Genomic DNA, 19,685 nt, shown 5'->3' with positions numbered 1-19,685 from the left:
TTTTTCTTCTGTAAGATGTAAGAAGTTATAGTTCCACTCCTGGAATGGTGGAGGACTTCCTGATTGCCTCTGGGTAAAGCACCTGTGTCTGAGATTTTCTGAGATTTCCATGAGTTTGAGATGTTTTGATTCACCTTGAGAATTTAGGGACTCTGTCAGTCAGAGCAATCTTATTTCTAGACAGAGAAACTAAACAGAACAAGCTGCTAATTCACCGTGCCAGGTCACCTCAATGTGACAGATGCATAGAGAAATTAATGGGGAGCTAGAACAAGCTGCTAATTCAGTGCCAGGTCACCCCAAATGTGACAGATTGGTGGAGAAATCAATGGGGAGCTAGTTCACAGTTTCCTCTTGGTCCTAGTTTGCCGTCCAACATTTATTACCCTTTCAGACACTTCCGGTTCTTAAGCCCATGACCATGCTCTGCTGGGCGAGTTTCAGGGAGAAATTACATGAGGCTCAGGGCTAACCCACCCAACCAGCGAACCCTGGCGATCACGGGAGCTCTGCCTGGTGTGCCCAATTTCAGAAACAAGAGATGCCTGTGCCACCCTCCAGCTTTTCTGGAACCACATCTGTTGTGGGAGCCATGAGCATCCTGCGCAAGTGCACAGGCCACAACTTAACCCCTTTCAACATGTCCTGCAATTTTGTTTCTCGTTTTGGGAAGACCATTTTTATAAATAAAGAACTAACTTATTTTATAGCAGGAGGAAAACGACTGTCTTCACGAGGACAAGGAGAAACACCAAGTTTACATCAACATGTAGATGTTGGGGGGTGGGGCTCGGTAGTAGCTTCCTAGCGCATCATTCCAATTCTCCCAAGATGGTCCTTGGCTTTGCATTCCAGACTTCTCCTCGGATAAATTTGCAAATGACAAGGATCTACTTCAGGAACAGCAACTAGGATTATGCTAGCAGGAGGCCAGCAGTTGTCAGCTGTTGTCTGCCTGGCACACAGGACTAGAAGGAATTCCGAGGCCCTACTGGGCTCCCTGGGGCTATTGGGTGGGGCCACTAGGCCCCCCAGAAAGCAGGTAACTGCAGCACCCAAGCACTTATTTGCTACCCTTGGCCTGCTGGCTGTGGTATCCACACTAACATACACCTGAACACTCAAGAGGGAACCTTCTGTCCTAGCAACAGAGCCTCTGAGCCCAGCAGGGCTGGCTCTTCCTGCATGGCACTGGACCACTCACTGTGTGGGGAGGACAACTCCCTCCTGCCGCTCCCCAGGCACGTGCGGAGTGGACTCGCTCACAACCACAAACTGTAGGAAGAGCTCAGGATTTGATACACATGTACTGAGATTGTGTAATGCTTGCTACATTGCAATCCTCTCTACACCCTTATGGAGGGCAGCAAGATGCATCTCCCCAGTTATGGAGAGATGGCGGAGCTGCCAAAGGACACTGTAATATTAATCATACAGTTACAGTGGGAGGTGGGGTGGGAGGCTCAACGGCCGGCTTCCTCACCTCTTCTCCAGCATCTTCTCACCGAGCTCTCCTCACCTTCTGTGTTAGTCTCATTGGACTCCCCGTGGCTCCCAGGGCACTGTGCCATCTCTCTGCCCTCTCAGCCTTACACATGCCATGTCTTTACCTGGATGGCCCTTGTCCCTCCCTCTCCCTGCAGTGAATTCATGCCCATTTTCCCATTGCAGCCAGGTGATAACATCCACCGGACGGCTGCCCCAGGCTCCCAAGTCACATTCCCTGCTGTCTTCTCTCATGGCACCAGGGCTCCTCTTCCCCGCACCCCCACAGCTTGAGTTTTTCTTATTTGGGAGTGGCCGCATCATAAATGTCTCCTTGCTAGATTGTAGGGGCCATTTGGATTGTAGGTCCATTTATTTTGCTGTCTTATTTTCATGCATATAATACCCCAAACACAGAGCTTAACAGTTAAGGAACATTCAGTAGGTGCCTTCTTAATAAAGAAACACACAGTGAAATCTCTGGTAGACTTTCAGAGGAGGTCAGACGAGATAGGGGTCAGGAATGGGAGTCCCTCTAATATACCCTATTTTTATATAAGGGTGTTTCCACCTTCGGGGGACATTTAAAACACCAACAAGTACACTTCGGCACCTACATTGCCCATTCTAGGGGATGCCTCGGTAGATCTAACCATTCTGGCTCCTGATCACACAGCAGCAGCGCACAGCTGCCTTCCCAAATGTCTTCATGGGAAGCTCATTGGAGCCACGGATCGGAACTTATAAACATCAGCTGTGGCCGTGGAGAGCCGTGCACTGAGTTTATTTTCTCCTCGGCTCTCATTAGAATCACAAATGAAATGTTGACAACACATGAAGGAGCCTGCTTGTTGAACACAAATGTTTCCACTCCTATCAACCTCGAAACCCTGATAGTCATGCTTCATGATGAAAGCTAAACAGCCCTGGGGAGATGACTACATGCTTTCTCTAATTAGGCGAGGATGGGGAAAGGGCCTCCTACCAGGGAGGGACTGCCGTGGAAAGATCGGTAGGTAAACCTTTAAAACGAACAGTACAAGCACACAGAAGGTGGCCCAAGATGGGATTCGTGGATTAAATGAAAGGATGAGAATGTTCCCAATTGCACCAAAATGGGAGGCTGCCCTTTTAAACTGGGGTGGAGGCTGCATGGAAGCAACGCAGGGCCTTTACTTTCCTAACAAAAGTCCCTCATGAAGGTTCAGTCACATGACACCAAAGGCAAACTTTCTTTTGTTTGTGGAACTGTTTTGATGACAAGCAGAGATATGTAGAGCACAAATTCACTTAGATTGCAGCTGATGCTAGGAAAATACACATTCCCATGCATGTTTTATAATCCAAAAAACCGGTGAACTCTGTTACACGAGCAAAATGCTCCTTTGCATTTAACTAGCTTGTTTTTCTTCCAAACAGATCAGTGCAAATAGATACAGCCTAAGTGCCTAGTTGATATATGTCATACAGACACAATAACAGAGAATAGACCAGCTAATATATATTGCTATGTGCAGGGGCATTTTTTTTTTTTTGCTAAGGTTCTTGCATAAAAATATTTTTTAACCCTCCCTACAAATCTGACAGTTTTGCCAGGGTTCCTTTGTACAGATGATTAATTGAAGATCAGAGGGGTTAAGTAACTTATTCAAGGTCACAGAGCCAGTAAAAATTTGATGCAGCATTGAACCTAGATGGTTTCACTTCATAGTCCATGCTTTCATATCAGGGACACTGTTCTAACATGAAACAGTGGGTCAGATGAAGGCTGGAATAACAAAAAGGATTCCTAAAGTTCAGGGTTGGTACTTGGTGGGTCAGAATGTAAGTCCTGCTTGAGATAATTGTGTTGTCCAGAACATTTTTAAGCTAGACATATCAAAGAGCTAACATAGAGCAAACTTAAAAGAGAAAAAGGCAAAACCCAGATTTATTATTGCACCACAATATACATCCACTAAGTTATAATTTGAAAATATGAAAAACACATTGTCATTTATTTCAGAAACTGAACTATCATGTTATAATAAAAGTACAAAAGCAAATAAAGATTCACCAAGAAGAACTGCACAAAACATTCATTTTATGTATAACATGAGTAAACAATCAAACATGAATTTGATTCCAATTTATATTTTGGGGCAGGGACAAAAGTAGTCAATCAAAAGATCTAAGTAAAACGAGTCAGTGTGAGGCCTTGGCCAGGCTTCCTAAGCTGCCATGTTTCTTGATCCTTTTGTTTCTTTCATTAGCTTAATATCAGCCAGCATCTGTCTATGTTTATTCCACCAGCTGCATGAGCTCACTAATTACCTTTAATCATACTTATCTGAATGCATCTTTATCTTCACATGCATCCTGTATGCACACAAGCTAAGTGCTGGAAGGCTAAGGTTGGGGAGAACTTGGAATAGGAAGTCTGTACTTCCTCTAACCTGAACCAAAACAACAACAAAAAAAACCCCACAAATCTGCCTCTAAGACTGCCTCTGCTACCAGCCAAAAGACTTCCGAGACTTAGTTCCGGAGAGTTGGACAGTGTCAGTGTCCAACAAAGTCATATGCAGTCTTTCAGGTTCAAGGTGATGAGATGATCATCATAGAATCTGATATAATAAGTAAGTATTGCTAAATAGCACTCTACAAACTAGTAAGTTCTTTGAAGACCAAGAGCCAGCATGCCATGTCTTTACTAGTTCCCAAAGCACCTCGCTCAGCTCTGGGCTCCATGGACAAGTATCATACATTTTGGCCACTGTCTTCCTTAGTTTTAAGGAGGTTGAAGGCACACATTTCATAACTACTACTCCACTAATTTTATTTTAAATCCACTGCTCTACTAATTTTATCAGACACCTTGAGGCCAGGTAAAGGGAGTTTAAACTCTACAGATAGTCATGTAAAGTAAATTTAATGACCACAGGTAGCCCTTGAACTTGAATTTTTACCTTAGCAAGAAGGCTAGAAAGAATAGAGAGATGCACATACCCTTCCCACCTTCTCACTAGAGACTTGATTCTCCACTGAACTTCTCAAAAGAAAATGGTGTTCTTCTCAGTTAGCTAGAGCTTCCGGATAATTAAATTTGCATTTTACTGTCAAAAAGAATGTATTGTATATAAAAAGAAGACCTCAAGACATAAACTATATTAAAGTATAAGTTCTCTGAATATTGTACCTAACATGGATACTCACAATCCATATGTTTGTAATAAATATGCTGGAGACTGGGTAAGTTACTTAAATTTTCTGTGTCTCAGTTTTGTCATTCATTCATTCAGCATTTGTTTTATGAACCTACTACAGTGGGAAGAAACATAAGAAATCATCATCAGCTTAGAGCCTAATAAGCTGCTGTCACCTTTAAGTGAGGTAACCACTAATAAAATGTGGAGGCAGAGACTGCTAATGCTTTGCAACAAGTATGACTCCTCTTCTTCCAAGGCACACAGCTAGACTACATTTCCCAGACTCCCTAGCTGTTAGATATGGTCACGTGATTTCATTTTGGCCAATGAAATATAAGCAAAAGTAATAAGTACCATTACTAGGATTGGCCCCAACAGCCAGAGAAATCTGAGAACTAAGAGGAAGACATAGTTACAAGATGGAAAGAGTCTGGGTCCATGAATGATGGCATGGAGTCTGGCCCCTGTCCATCTGAAGTACACTGTGTTAAGGGCAATGAATAAGCTGTTGTTAAGTTAAGCCACTGATATTTGGGGTTTGTTAGAATAGTTACATTACTTTAATACAAATCCTTAGCAATATTGACCCACTGCAAGCACTAAATCAATATGTTTATGTTTTAAAATAAATTCTTAGTTCTCTTGCTATATGTTTTATAAGACCAAAGAGGGAGGGAGGGAGGGAAAAGGAAGGAAGGAAGGAAGGAAGGAAGGAAGGAAGGAAGGAAGACCTCTTCTTGTAAACAGCTCTTTATAAATTTTAAACCTGGTGCCATTTGATCACCCACAATTCCTAGGGAAATATTTTCCAAATTCCCTATTTCCTCCACAACCAAATGAAATTTCTGTGTGGATATGTGGTGCCAGGGCTTCCTTCCTACTATCCCAGGCTGCAGCTGTCCCTCAGCTTGACAACCTTCCTCGCATCAGATCCTCACAGCACCTGCTTTGGATGGGGGCCCAGTGACAGGGATGGGAAAGCACTTTGCCATGATTCCACCAAAGCAGATGACAGCACTGGATGACATGCTCGTGTGCACTATATGGTCTGCTTGCATATAGATCACTGGGCAGAGAAAGACACACCATCAAGCTCTGGGTATGCTCTGTTTACACATATAACTCAGCCAGTTCCTGGAAAATAAGCAATCTCAAATATTCTAGTAAACAAAATGCACCTTTACTTGCTACTTAACAAAAGCCAGCTTTTCTTCTTTATGTTTTTAAGATTATAGATGTAATACATGTTTGTTGTAGCAAGTTGAATATACAGAAGTAGAAAGAGAACATTTCATTTTTCCTTTCTTCTTCTAAATTATCCCTGCCCCCTGGGTAATCAGGGTATTTCATCTTCAGACAAACCAATGCATATTTTTTAGGGTTAACCCCTCCACTCTGACATTTTTTTCCCAACATAAATGGGATTATACAATATGCATTTCCATTCAAATTGCTTTATTTAACCGAACAATTTATTATGAGTATCCTCCCAGGTGAGTATATTTAACTCCAATATATTCTTTGAAAATAACTGAATAACATTACCTGGGAGCAAATACTATTTGCTGAATTTCAAGACATCAACAATTTTAAGAGTTAATAATTGTTGATTATTATTATTTTTTTTGGAGGGAAGTGAAATGTTAAATAGACCAATTTATAGTAGGAAACATTCTGACTTAACATGGGCTAAAGTGTATAGGAAATATATGTCTATATATTATACACATATTGGAAATATAGAGAAGCTAGGAAATTGTTGCAATCTCGGTGTCATGGTAACCACAATCTATGAGGGTGTGTCTGAAGCAAGTTTCTGTGTGGGAAACAAGGTTCTTGACTAAGTCTTGGTACCAGGAGCACCTCACCCCTCACCTTGGCATCCTCCCCTCTGGGGAATGGCTTGGCCTGACCTGACATCTGGCATCTCTCCTACTTTTTTGCATTCAGGGTTGACTTGATACTTCTGGGATCTGGCTGATGGCGGGAAGGAGGGGGGAAGGGAGGGAGAGGAGGGAGGGAGGGAGAGATGCTGCAGGCATTAACATGCAGATCACAACCCTCCCTTTGTTCTCTGGGCTGAGGTCAGATGGAATTAATCACTCAGCCTCTGCATGCAAAGTCCTTCTCCATCCAAGTGTGCACTGCCCACTTCAAAATCAACAGTTAGAGTCAGCAGGAGCAAAAGAGAACCAAAGGACCTCTTTGAGCAGTAAATCAATGCTCCAAGGAACCTGTAGCTGTGGGGGTTCTTTGCGTCTTCTCAGAGTATTCACATTTTAGGTGGGAGCAGCCAGTCTAGACTATTTGAGGTCCAAGAATACAACCTGCTACTAGAAATTGCCACTTTTGATCATCTGCTGCATAGGTCTCTTCCAGACCTAAGTGCACGACCTAAGCTGTGCACTTAATATATATCACTTCATCCTTCCTGGATCCTTTATTATTATTATTATTATTATTATTATTATTATTATTTTAAATTTTTATTGATTTCAGAGAGGAAGGGAGAAGGAAGCAAGAGATAGAAACATCAATGATGAGAGAGAATCATTGATTGGCTGCCTCCTGCACGCCCCACACTGGGGATCGAGCCCACAACCCAGGCATGTGCCCCTGACTGGAATCGAACCTAGGACCCTTCAGTACGACACTCTATCCACTGAGCAAAACTGGCTAGGGCTTTCCTGGATCCTTTGAGGAAGATATTATCTACATGCTACAGATGAGGAAGCCAAGGCTCAGAGAGATTCTGTGGTTTGTCTAAGACTACACAGCTTTAGGGTATAAGCAGCATGGAAGTGTGCTTCCTCATTTAGCCATCAGCCTGGCATTAACTGCAGGTGTTCCCAGATGTCTGAAGTTACCCTGCAGGTGCCCTGGCCTCCTGCACCAGCTGTGCCATCCATGTATTCATCTTTCAAGATGTGGACCCTAGTTGGGCCCTGCAGAACAAAGCTAAATAGCTCGGCTATAACCCAAAGAGACACTCAAAGTCTTTGTTTGTTCAAACTCCCTCAAGTCTGTAAATACAGGGCCTTTCAAGTCCACTCAGGCGTTCTGACCATAATGAAAAGCTTTTGCACATAACAGAACCCTAAAGATCATCCTGTATCTCCCATTCTATAGATGAGGAGACAGGGAGACACTTCCAGCTGGTTATAGAAGTCGGGGTGGGTGACAGGTGATGATGGTGGAGCAGTGACAGCAGGGACTACATAAAGAACTAGAGCAGGGTTCACAAATCATGGTCTGTGGGGTGACCGAGCCCTCCACCTGACTTGGTAAATACGGTTTTATGGGAACACAGACATGCCCTTTTTTAATGGATTGTCTATCATTGGCTTCTCCCTATTTCAGAGTGGAGTAGTTGCCACAAAGATTGTAATGTACTCTAAATATTTAATGTCTAAATATTTATTATTTGGCCCTTTCAAAATATGTTTGCTAACCCCTGGAAAAGTCAGCGACATACAGGTTGATTTGAGTTATTGGTAACTTTCTAGTTCTTAGAGTGAGTGTTAGGTTCACAGGTGTTTGTTATGTTGTGATGAATTAATGACCTAAGGCTATATATGGACCGTCGATAGTCATGTATCACCAAGGAATGATGATAATCAAATTCTATGCCCCTGAAAATAGACCAGATGGTGGGAAAGAAGGGAGGAAGGATGGGGCCATTTATCCCATATTAAGATTTTAATGGCTCCTTGTCGCCTACGCCTGACTTTCCCCCCATTGTATCTCCCATGCTCCAAGGTATAGGAGGACAAAAGGTGGCGGATGAGTAAAGCAGGTTTTTCAGGAAGGGTCACGGTGAGCACGTTGGGTTCTCTGAGACAGGAGGGGGATTGGCTGAAGATGAGGCTATTGAGGATAGTCAGAGTCCAATTTTTTCACTTCATTCACAAGGGGCCTCTTCCCTGGGTACCACAGGAGTGGCTTGAGGGGTCAGGGTTCCGGGTCTGTTGTCAGGACCTCCCTCTACCTGTCAAGTCAAGGTTGGCCTTTGAAAGGCAGCAGCATGACGGTCCTGGCAGACATCCTCTTGGGTAATTGTGAGCATGTATGAAGGCACCCTGGGCCATGGCACGTATTGCTTTATTTAACTCCGAAACAATCTTGTGAAGCGAGGACCACTGCTCTCCCCATGTTACAGATGAGGCTAAGGGCTCCTGGTGCACCAGTCACTTGCCCAGAGACTTAGAGCTGATGAATGATGAAACCAAATTCAAATCCAGACTCATCTGACTCCAAATCCCACACTCTGCAGCCCCATGACACTGGCTGAGGCCAGGGAGTCCACGCCACCTCCAGAAAAGCACGTTTTCACCATTCCAACTAGTCGCCGTGCCTCACAGAGCATTTCAGCGTGTTGAAGGGCAGCTTGGGCCATCCCCACCCCAGCAAATGTCAGGGGATTTGCACATTCAAAGAAATGTTCCGATCCCCGGTGGGAAAGTTCCCAACAGCTTCCATTAGACAAGTCACAGTTCATTGACCTCCCCCTGCTGAAGCTCACAGGGGCATTTTTATTGTTTTATAGGTGAAAAATCAGGGAAACGTTGAAAGATTGAGAAGTATTTCCAAAGTCACGTGAACCAAAAGGTCAATTGAATGGGGGTGGAGGTGGTAGGAGGGGGAGGTGGGGAGCAGGCAGAGAAGCAGCTGAGAAGTATTTGTGGCACCAGGGAGAATAGACTGTGATGTGCACGAAAGGAAACCGTGGCTATGAATTTCAGGGCATCAAGGCCCTGTCAACACAGCTAATCCCCACGGATGTTGGCTGAATAAGCCTCCGATGACCAAACAAGTGCACTGTGGAAACCGTGTCAGCCTCCAGCAGGCCAATTTGTCCTCATATTACACACTCTGCTGGCTCCGTTGCCAGACCCCCAGCTCAAGGATCCACGGTGAGCGTCCCCCAACCCGCCAAGGGTTGACACAGCACAGTTACTAAGTCAACAGAATTCAGAAACCACGACCGGATTAAGCAGGCGGTTTTATTTTGGTGCCCTGGACTTCAAGCAGATTAACTAATCAAAAAGCCCCAGCCATCGGGGTCATGTTTGAATGCTACAGCTGTTCGCCGAGTTGACAAATGTTCTTTCTGTGGCTTGTCATCTGAATGGGACGGGCAGGGATGATCTCGGGGAGGTCGACACTTTCAGAAAGAAGAGGGGCGCAGTCAAAAGACCCTGTAATGGAAAACAATCCCAGCCAGATGGAGACAGGCAGAGGACTGCTTGAATAAGGGTCTCCTGAAAGCCACAACTGTCTCTGCATTGAAGAAAGCACAAGCAGGCAGCAGGAAAAGCGAATGAAAAGCTGGACTGCGAGTTGGCCATGCTCTCGGCATGTTGATCTGCTAATTAATAGAAGGGCTGCAGGTTCAACACGGACGCCTGTAGTCATGAAAGGTGAGCCACGCTGTGTCCATCCCCTCGCCCCTTAGAGAAGTCCCCTGGGGAGGCATGGGATCCCCTCCAAAAGGTGTCAGTGGGAAACCTAGTTTCACGTTGTCTGTCTCTAAAGACCAAACAGATCAAACACATATCTTTGAGGGAGAATGTATGTGTGCCACGTTGGGTCAGAGGCAGGCATGGGGATGCATGCAGTTGCCATGTCATTGGCCATTTCATACAAAACACCATGCTTCAAGTTGGAGTCCATAGGTCATCCCCTTTGGAGGAGGGTGGAGTGGGACAAAAGAAAGAATGAACTAACTGGCTGCAATCTTGGAAAGATATGCCTTTCATTAATAGATCAGTGGATTCTGGGGAAAACTTGTTTTCTTGCTGAAGATTTGGTTTCCTACAACCAATTAACGCCTGAGACCCAGAGCTAAAGTGCAGATTGTTGACTAATCTCGGATGCAAAGATGTTTGGCTTTGAAAGGAATCATTTAGGTTATTTGCAAAATTTAGAAAGGAAAACGAGGGCTTTGCTCTTTTCTATTTTGGAAGAGGGAAGGGGCTGTGATGTCCTGCATCCCCTGAGCTCAATTATAGTGAGCAGAACCTCCCCAGACACCTTTCCTTTGCCCCAAAGCACTGCTCACATCCGGAGAGAATTCAAGGGACAGGCTCCAGCACATTTGACAGCCAGGCTTTATTTTCCATAGTTAAGGCCCAAAACAAACAAACAAACCTCTTTCAAGATCACTTTTTATGAGTAGGTAATTATTTTGAGTTTTCAATATTATTGTGTGGCCTTGTGAATTCCTGTACCAATTGAACAAAATGTCCTTGTCAGATATTTACCCTATTTTGAAATTCAAATCTCAGCAGAAAAGAAGGGATGATACAGCTACTCTGGAGAAGAATCTAGCAGTACTTAGAAAACTCCCATCCTCTGAATCTTTCGGTTGATTCCAGAGACCCTCTTCCACATTTCTTCACGGCCACATTCCTCACAGCCAGGGAGCTCTGTGCATAAATGCTCTTTGCAGCATCCTTTCTAATGAGGGAAAACTTCAATGACTCAAATGCTCATCAGTAAGGGAGGATCTAAGTGGTAAATGACATGGCCCCACCATGGAATATTGTACAGCAGTTAAAAGAAATGAATTAGTGCTCTATGTATCCATATGAATAGATTAGTTTTGAGTGACTAGAGTAAAATGCAGAATAAAACATGCTGATGATTATATTTATGTAGGTTATTATAAACCACTATAAAAAACAGTATTATGCATGTGCTTGTTCGTGTGTGTGTGTGTGTGTGTGTGTGTGTGTGTGTGTAAAAGTATTTGACAGGCAGAAAAGCACAGTAGGTAAGAACCCTGACAGGCTCTGGAAGCAGACTGCTTGGGTTCAAATCATGACTCTACTACTTATATGTGGGCAGTGATTCAAAGCTATTCTTGAAGCTATTGTCTGTGCCTCAGGTGCCTCAACTTCAAAATGGGGATAATAGTAGAACCAGATTTACAAGGTTAAGAGGAATATATATATATATTCTGGCTGGGTGAGGTCCAGCTGGCCTACCCTGATTGGGGCAAATTGGCGTCAGACTGGCCAGTGGGAGGAGCTGTGGGAGGTTGGCCGGCCAGCCCCACCCCGATCGGGGTCGGGTGGGGGTGATCAGGGCCGCAGTGTGCATTAAAGCAACCCATCAATTCGGTTGTTCTGGCATTCTGGTCGCTAGGCTTTTATATATAGATGCTAGAGCTAGTATTATTTTTTCAATATATATATTTTTTATTTCAGAGAGGAAAGGAGAGGGAGAGAGAAATAGAAACATTAATGATGGGAGAGAATCATAGATCAGCTGCCTCCTGCACACCTGCTACTAGGAATCAAATCATAACCTCCTGGTTCCTAGGTCGCCACTCGATCACTGAGCCACACCAGCCAGTCTGTAGGAATGTGTTAGAACTGTCCTATCCAATGTGCTACCCACTGGCACCATGTGGCTAGTCACATTTAGATTAATTAAAATTAAATGCAAATAAGAATTCAGTTCCTGGGCTACCGTTGTCACCTTTCAGAGCTCAGTAGCTACACACAGCCAGTGGCTACCATACTGGACAGCAGATGTAGGGTGTTCACATCCCCACAGAAAGTTCTCACGGCTCGCACTGATGGGGCACACTTTTTAGAAATGTGACTACCTGAACTCCCTATCACCTGTCACACTCTGGCCCGGGTGATTTTGCTGTTCCCTACCAGGGCACGTGCTTCCGAAAGATGTTTTCACCTTTCTATTCAACATCCTAAAATCTCCCATGTTCTGATTTCTGAGCCGCTGAGAAAGTGTCTTTTCCAAGGCTTCTGACAATGTTAACACAGGAGGTGCAGAAGGAATTGGCACTGGGGATGCACCAAGTCTATGAAAAGTGGTGCAAGGTGTTAGCTGGCTCAGAATCGCATTGCCTGTGTTCCACAGGGGAGGAAATGATGGCGCCACTGACAAGCTGGTTCCTATCCCAGTTCCTTTCTGTTTGTCCTAGGTGAGCTGCTCCTGCTCTCGAGTGTGGTTTTCCTGCTCCCGGTGGCTTGCGGCTGCCCTGAGGAGTGCCGCTGTCAAGCGTCCTTGAATTCTGTAGACTGCAGCCGCCAGGGTCTGGCTGAAATCCCTCCCGATTTGCCTCCTCAGACTCTCACGCTGCATTTACAAGATAACCAGATACACCAGCTTTCTGCTTCTGCATTTAGGTCAGTGCCACAGCTCACGACCTTGAACTTGGGCAACAATTCGCTTTCCATTCTGGCCCCAGGAGCTTTCCATGGACTTCGGCACTTGCGGGTCTTAAACCTGACCCAGAACTCCCTACATTCCTTGGAAAGCGGACTTTTCCATTCCCTCCCTCAGCTGAGGGAGCTTGATGTGTCATCCAACAACATCAGCCACCTTCCAACCTCCTTGGGTGAGCGCTGGGAGAACCTAACCCTGTTTGCGGTCCAACGAAACCAGCTTCAGCAGCTGGATCGGGTGCTCCTAGAATCCATGTCCAGCGTGAAGCTTCTCTTTCTCAAGGACAACCTCTGGAAATGCAATTGCTACTTGCTGGGTCTCAAACTCTGGCTGGAGAAATTTATCTATAAAGGTGAGTAACGTCTGTTTGGAAAGCCCGTCTGTGGTTTACTCGCCTGGGATAAACCTCATCTGTTCTCTGTATTAGAGAGGACCTTGAGGGGTGCACGAGGGGCCCGTAGAAGTTTTGTCCTCATTGGTGTCATGTCACAGTATGGCGGAGACATGAGTCATTAAAAGAGGTTTACATTCAGGTTCTTAAAGTCATTTTACAAATCCAGTTCATGGAGATAACTTTTCACTTTTTAAGTGACAACAGCATTAAATTATTTATCAGGAAACTGTGGGCCCTTAAAAAGGAGGGAAATTTGGTCTCCATCTGAATAACTGCTGACCTCCAAACTGGAATCAAATTCAGTTTTCAAATGTGATCCACCTGTGGCCTGGTATCTGTCCCTGGGACATTCCCCTCTGTGCCTGCCTCCACCCACCGACAGCTACACATCCTCCCTAAGGGGGTCCCTCTGCGTTAGCAAATACCAGCTACTGAAGTTGGGTGCAACAGGGCCCCCTCTCTAAAGTGACTATTTCTTTAACCAGATGTCAAAATCAAAGCAAGCGATCCTAGAATATTAAAGATGAGGGAATCTGGAAATCCCCCAGGGGTCAGCAAGCAACGGCCCGAAGGCCAAATCCAGCCCACCCCCGTTTTGGTAAAGAAAGACTTATTAGAACACACCCATGCCCATTTGTTATTTATTCTTTGTGGCTATTTTGCACTCTAAGGGCAAACTTGAATAGTTTTGACAGGATATATACAGCAAAGCTCACCATATTTGCCATTGGCCCTTTAGAGAAAAGTTTGTCAATACTAGCTTGTAACCAATGGGAAATGGAGGCCTAGAGAGGCTCAGCAACTTGCCCAAGATGACAGACTGGAAGCTCAGAAGAGAATAGAGTGAATGGCTTTGAGTCTTGGCCCTAGGTCCTCCCTCTACATCGCAGTGGTTCATTTATTCATCCCTATATGTGAGTGCCTCTTATTATATGCCTGGCACTTTTCTAGGCACCAAGAAAAGGTAATTGAATAAGAAAATCCCTATCATCACAGTTTATGACCTGGTGGTAGGAACAGATGGTAAATAAGATAACAAATATCTATGTTCAGAAAGCAGTTAGTGCTAGGGAAACTGAGGCAGGGGAAGGGGAGGGAGAGATGGGATGGGGTTCCACTTTAGATAGGAAGGCCAGGGAAGGCCTCTCCAAGAAGGAGACATGGGCCAGCAGAACCTGCTCAGGAGGCACGAGCTGTGAGCTAAGTGGAGGTGAGGAAGCAGTGCAGAGGGCCTGACCGGCTGACAGGAGTGAGCGTGGTTTGACTAAGGACAAAAGAGTGCCTGGAGCAGAGGAAGGGAGTGAGAGAGAAGACAGAGATAAGATAACACAAGTACTCAGGGCCCATCAGGTAGGAACCTGAAGAGCAGGCGGAGGCCTTTGGATTTTATTTTAGGCGAGATAAAAATCTCCTGAATTTTACTTAGAGGAACAATGTGATCTGATTAAAGTTTAAAAGGTCACTCTGCAGACTCTAGGGAGAGCTGACTATCAGAGAAGAAGCAGGGGAATGAGGGAGAAGTAATCGGTCATCCAGGGAAGAGGTGGAGGTGGCCCAGACCAGGCTGGTGAGAAGTAATCAACCTTGGGAGATATTTGAAATACTGAACTGATAGAAATTGCTAACAGGTTGGACTGGAAGATGAAGGAGAGTAATCATGGAAAATTCAAATTTTTGTCCTGCAGGAATAACCAGATAAAGGATGCCAATAGCTGACAAGGGGCAGACTGGGGAATGGGGAAGGAGGAAGTGGGTGAGTGTGTGTGAGAGAGAATAAATAACACCTCAGTTGGGGTAAGATCAAGTTTGAGATGCACATTTCCTGTCCAGGGAAGCTGTTGCATAGATGGATGTACGTTTGAGCCTCTCTGATACAGGGAGACAGCAGAGCTAAGGATGTGAATTAGGGAGTCAGCCGAGTTGGATGGTGTAGCAGCTTAAAGCACAGAAGGAAGCAGGTTAGAGCTCACCTGAGTTCAAGTACACAATGTCGATTTGAGAATCCCTCTCAACAATGTAGAAGCAAACAGCTTATCACTAAGCAGCTAATCTTAGAGTTGACCTACAACAGGGACTACATACGGTGGTAAAAATCTTTCTTACATCTAGGAGTGAAGTGGCTTCAGCTATTGTGTTTTAGACTAAATGGTAAACATGAGCCAAACCTCCATAAAAAGATAGTTTTTACCAAAGAAGAATATTTCATGACAAAGAAAGAAGATAGTTCCTAGGTTCAGGACACTAGAAGGAACATGGGAGGGAGGGATGCTCTGCCACAAACTTGCTGGTGATCATTGGATAGCCATGCCCCTCACCAGCTCTCAGGTCACCAGGTGGAAACTGACAGTACTGAGCCAGGAGCTCCTGAGACCTATTCTGGTCCTCTGATTCCGTGACTCAGTTCAATGCCTCCTCACGGCAGAGCTGCCTGGCACAGACAACAGCCCTTCTGTAGAAGGTGAAATGGATTTGGGGGTCACAAGATCTGGGGGACCCAAAATAACTAGGAAACTGTCCCCCCCAAATAGATGCTAGATGTAGAAGACAATCTGACTATTGATTTATTGAATAAAGGTAAAACGAAGGGCTAGGTACACTGGTCAAGACCTCCTTTACAAAAGAAGCATAAATAGATACAAACCCTAGCAGTGTTAGTCAGGACAGGCTGATTGATTGACAACCATCTCAGTGATGCACACAATAGAAGGCACTCGTGTCAGAGTCCATGGGAGTTGGGGGAGGGGCTGGGATTGGTGCAGTCCTTCAGGGACTTAAGCCCCTTCCAGCTTTCCACATTGCCAACTTGACCACGTGGCCGCTAAGGTTAACACCAAATGGGAACAAAGTGCTTGGAGGATTAAGCAGGGGTTTTTGGGCCTAGAAGTGACATTCGCTGGTTCCAGTGGCCAGAACTCAGTCACACGGCCCCAACCTGACCACAGAGGGTGGGGAAACTTCATCTTCCTGTGGGCCCCAGCCAAAACACATGCTGTGGTGAATACTTAATAATGTCTTCCCCACAAAAACATGTGCATAGATTTTGTCATTAGTATTCCTCCCTCTCCATTCATAAGTAACAAATCACTTTTACGCTAACAGCTGTCTGTATTAAACATTTATTCTAGGCTAGGTATTGTGCTAAACACTTGATATATGTTATCCAACTTGATATATGTTAGTCCTCAGAGCAGTCTTATGGGGTGAATTTCATTATTTCCCCCTCCCACTTTCCAGATGAGCAGGCAGAGCACAGAATGGTCAAGTAATTTTCTTAGAATTGCACAGCTAAATGATGGTCAGACTCAAGATTTAAATCAACTTTCTTCCAAGACAGTGGTTAAGAGCTTCCAGTGGCCAGACGGGGAATAACGAGTGCTTGGCAAGCTGGAGCTTCTTGCCATGTCAGCTTCCAGGAGTCTAGAGGGTGTGGGACCCTCAAGCTGTCAGCAAACATGCCTCCCGGGTGGAAGGCTGGGACGTGAATCTCGGCTGAGGACACAGGTGCACAGGAGGCCATGGAGCTCTTGGTGGCCACAACCCCTGCCTTCCAGCCATGTCCTGGGCTCTAGTGTGTGTATTTCCTTGCCCCCGGGTCCCAAGGCCATGCCCCACACTCTAATATTGAGCAGCAGGAAGCCTGGAAGCAGGGAAAGACCGTGCTTAAGCCTGGAGTGACTGGGTGAGCCATCCTGGTCTCGGAGAAGCCAGCTGCTGGGCTGCCGGTCCCATGGCAGGCGGGCCTTTGTCCCCTGGTGGCAGTCTCAGTGCTCTTTGGCCAGGTTGCGTGCCATGACTTCTTCTCAAAGCCCCACACCCCATTTCTCTCTCTCTGGCCTTCTGCCTTACAACAAACCCCGGGGCACGGCATAAAATGGTGCATGAGGCAGGGATCCTCAATCGCAGCGCAGCCTGGCTGTACCCTGGGCTCCTCTGGAGCAGCCACCCTGCACCCCTGGCCACCTGCACATCCGTCAGAAAGGAGGACGTTCCTCTGACACCTGTTTACTTTAGAGTTGGGGCTCTTGGCTCAGGGGGTTACTGACGAAGCCAGGGGGGCCCAGGAGGCTGGCAGTTTCAGATTCAGTTTCAAGCAGCGGTAGCAAAAGAGGTGTGGGGTGAATTTTGTCAAAGCCTCTAACCCCGATGTGACCTGGGCTAGATAACCCTTGCATTGCAGAATGGCGCCATCTACTAATGGGGCCACGTAGGACTCAGCTTATAAGGCTCAGATAGAATGATGTGAGAGAAGGCGTTCCCCAATCACTGCAGTGCCACGAAAGGGGAGGTTCGACTCCTACTGAAGTGACCGCCTCCCACGTGTGACTTTCCCGAGTTATTTCAGAGTTCACCTGTGGCATGTACAAAGAACCTGCCGTCTCCCTTGGCTGAGAGTGGTGTCCGGCTTCACAGCCATCCCTAGGGGTGGAGCAAGAGAGTTCAGGGCAGCCAGGGGAACCGAGCCACTGGTCATGGGGGTGGGTCTAGGCCCCAGCAAAGAAAGGCTTTACTGAAGGTCATTGTGTAACTCCGCTGACCTTGGGACACGGCAGGAAGGAGGAAATAGATAGAGGGGAGGAAGCAGAAACAGACACCGAGTATAGTGGGGAAATCAGGGATCAAGGGAGTGAGCTGGGTTTGGATGTTCTGTCCCCTTATGACCTGGGTGACCTTGGACAAGAATGACCGTTGTAGCGGAGTTGTGAGGACTGATCTAACAGTGCTTCATAAACTATCGAGTTGGATACAAATAGGTATTTTCATGGCAAAAGTTGCAGTCAGAGAAGTTTATTTACCCGAGGTCACATAGTAAATTGGTGATCAAGCTTGGCTGGAAGGAACTTGTTCGTTAGCCCATTGCTCTTTCAAGAAAAGAATTACTAGGCACGTGGTCTACATATCTCAGGAAATCAGTCACCTTACAGAGAATAGAAACTGAGTCTAAAAGCCACTGGAAAGTTCCGTACTCCCAAGTTCTAAATGTTTCAAAGCACGAAGAGACATGTTAATGACCCTTAATCCCATGATTACATTTAACTAATGTAACTACCAAATCTTCAGATATGCAAAACACTCCAAGACCACGACCTCCCATTTGGCAACACTGAAGAGTGTTGCCAGACACATAGGGTCTTTGTAATTAACACATAACATCACAACAAAGGAGGTTTGTTTTATTTTTATCGTGTGTTGTTGTTTTTTTAAGATGTCCAATGGGAGCTTGTACAATAGGTTTGTTTGTGTAGAGGGCTTCATTAGGGGCGTGAGTGCCCTCAGGTTGGCCTCCAGTGCCCCTTCTTGTCAGCTTCGCATCGCTTTGCCCTTGGCGTTTTATAAGGCAAAGGTGACCTGGCTTCTAATGAATTCTTGGTCAGACATAATTGCCAATTTAGTGTGGCGTTTTCAGCATTTGGCCAATTTAGAAATCCTAAAATCATAAAATGTAGTTGTTAAGTTCTTTGACTTCAAGGGGGGAGAAAAGGTGCTTTATAAATTCCATCTGCCGAACTTTTCACAGGTTGAGGCTTTGGAATTCAGAACTAATCAATTGTGTCAGGCTCTGTTATCATCCTTTGCTTTTGCTTTTTTTTTTTTTTTTTTTTTTTAAGGGGGAGTCATGGACAGTGTCATCTGTGCGTCACCAGACACCTGGAAGGGAAAGGACCTCCTTAAAATCCCTCACGAGCTGTACCAGCCCTGCCTTTCACCCTCTCCAGATCTGGAGTCCTGGCAAGGGCAGCTGCTCGGTCCTGCTCAGCAGGCTGTCCTGAGGCCTCCTAAGAGCCACAGTGTGGAGGAGCAAGACCAGTCAGAGTGTGAGCTCAAACCCAAGCCCAGGCCCGCCAATCTGCGTCGCGCCTTGGTCACGGTCATCATCGCCGGGGTTTTGTGCGGGATCCTGTGTCTCATGATGCTGGTGGCCACCATCTATGGCTGCACCTATGCAGCTATTGCAGCCCATTACCGGGAGGCACCCTTGGCTCAAACCATCGAGCCTGCGAAGACAGAAGGAAAAGAGCTGCTTGACAGCCCGCCAGCTTGAGCGCTTTCGTCTCAAATAGGAATAATCACTTTAGGCCAGAAGATAGTCTCTGAGGAGGGCTGATATGTCCACCGTTCCTGCCTCATTTTGCTTTTTCCAAAAGAAAACAAAAAGGATGTGTCTTTAAAAAATATTTCGGAGAAGAAATTTATGTTGAGATTTTTTTTTTTTAAATACTGTAGATGAACTAGAGATGATACTTGTGTTCTGTGCCTGAGAAGTTTATTTAGACTTATTCTATGTGGGAGAAGGCCGTGCACAGAGGAAGGGGGGCTACCATCTCTTTAAGGTCCTCTTCCCTGCATGAAGTTGCTTTTACAGAGCACAGAAAGGCAAACACGTGTGCCAGTCAGCATTCCTAGGAGCTTTACGGTCCATT

General features: G+C 45.6%; 2 protein-coding genes across 3 annotated transcripts in view; one reads left to right on the top strand and one right to left on the bottom strand.

The window, feature by feature from the left end:
* CACNA2D3 (calcium voltage-gated channel auxiliary subunit alpha2delta 3) overlaps positions 1-19,685 on the bottom strand; it is an 827,325-nt gene that overhangs the window by 126,332 nt on the left and 681,308 nt on the right. The window lies entirely within an intron of this gene.
* Positions 9,806-19,458, top strand: LRTM1 (leucine rich repeats and transmembrane domains 1). Of its 2 annotated transcripts, XM_028152808.2 has the most exons (3): positions 9,806-10,093; positions 12,628-13,224; positions 18,873-19,458. In XM_028152808.2, exons 1-3 carry the CDS (start codon positions 9,994-9,996, stop codon positions 19,304-19,306), a joined length of 1,131 nt encoding a protein of 376 aa, XP_028008609.2. In that variant the 5' UTR covers positions 9,806-9,993; the 3' UTR covers positions 19,307-19,458. The 2 variants fall into 2 exon arrangements, 1 of the variants encoding a protein (XP_028008609.2); XR_008558893.1 differs by lacking the exons at positions 12,628-13,224; positions 18,873-19,458 and adding an exon at positions 10,961-11,133.

Source organism: Eptesicus fuscus, chromosome 18 (genome assembly GCF_027574615.1).
Source record: "Eptesicus fuscus isolate TK198812 chromosome 18, DD_ASM_mEF_20220401, whole genome shotgun sequence".
Lineage (NCBI taxonomy): Eukaryota > Metazoa > Chordata > Mammalia > Chiroptera > Vespertilionidae > Eptesicus > Eptesicus fuscus.
Note: the sequence above shows the minus strand (reverse complement) of the source record. Positions and strands in the feature narration are given on the sequence as shown.

What these genes read in the sequence shown, in the direction of transcription:
- LRTM1 (XM_028152808.2), top strand. Translation starts at nt 9,994, where the DNA reads ATGAAAAGCTGGACTGCGAGTTGGCCATGCTCTCGGCATGTTGATCTG. An exon ending in GACGCCTGTAGTCATGAAAG is followed by an intron (nt 10,094 to 12,627) that starts GTGAGCCACGCT and finishes TGTTTGTCCTAG; the next exon opens with GTGAGCTGCTCCTGCTCTCG. An exon ending in GGAGAAATTTATCTATAAAG is followed by an intron (nt 13,225 to 18,872) that starts GTGAGTAACGTC and finishes TTTTTTTTTAAG; the next exon opens with GGGGAGTCATGGACAGTGTC.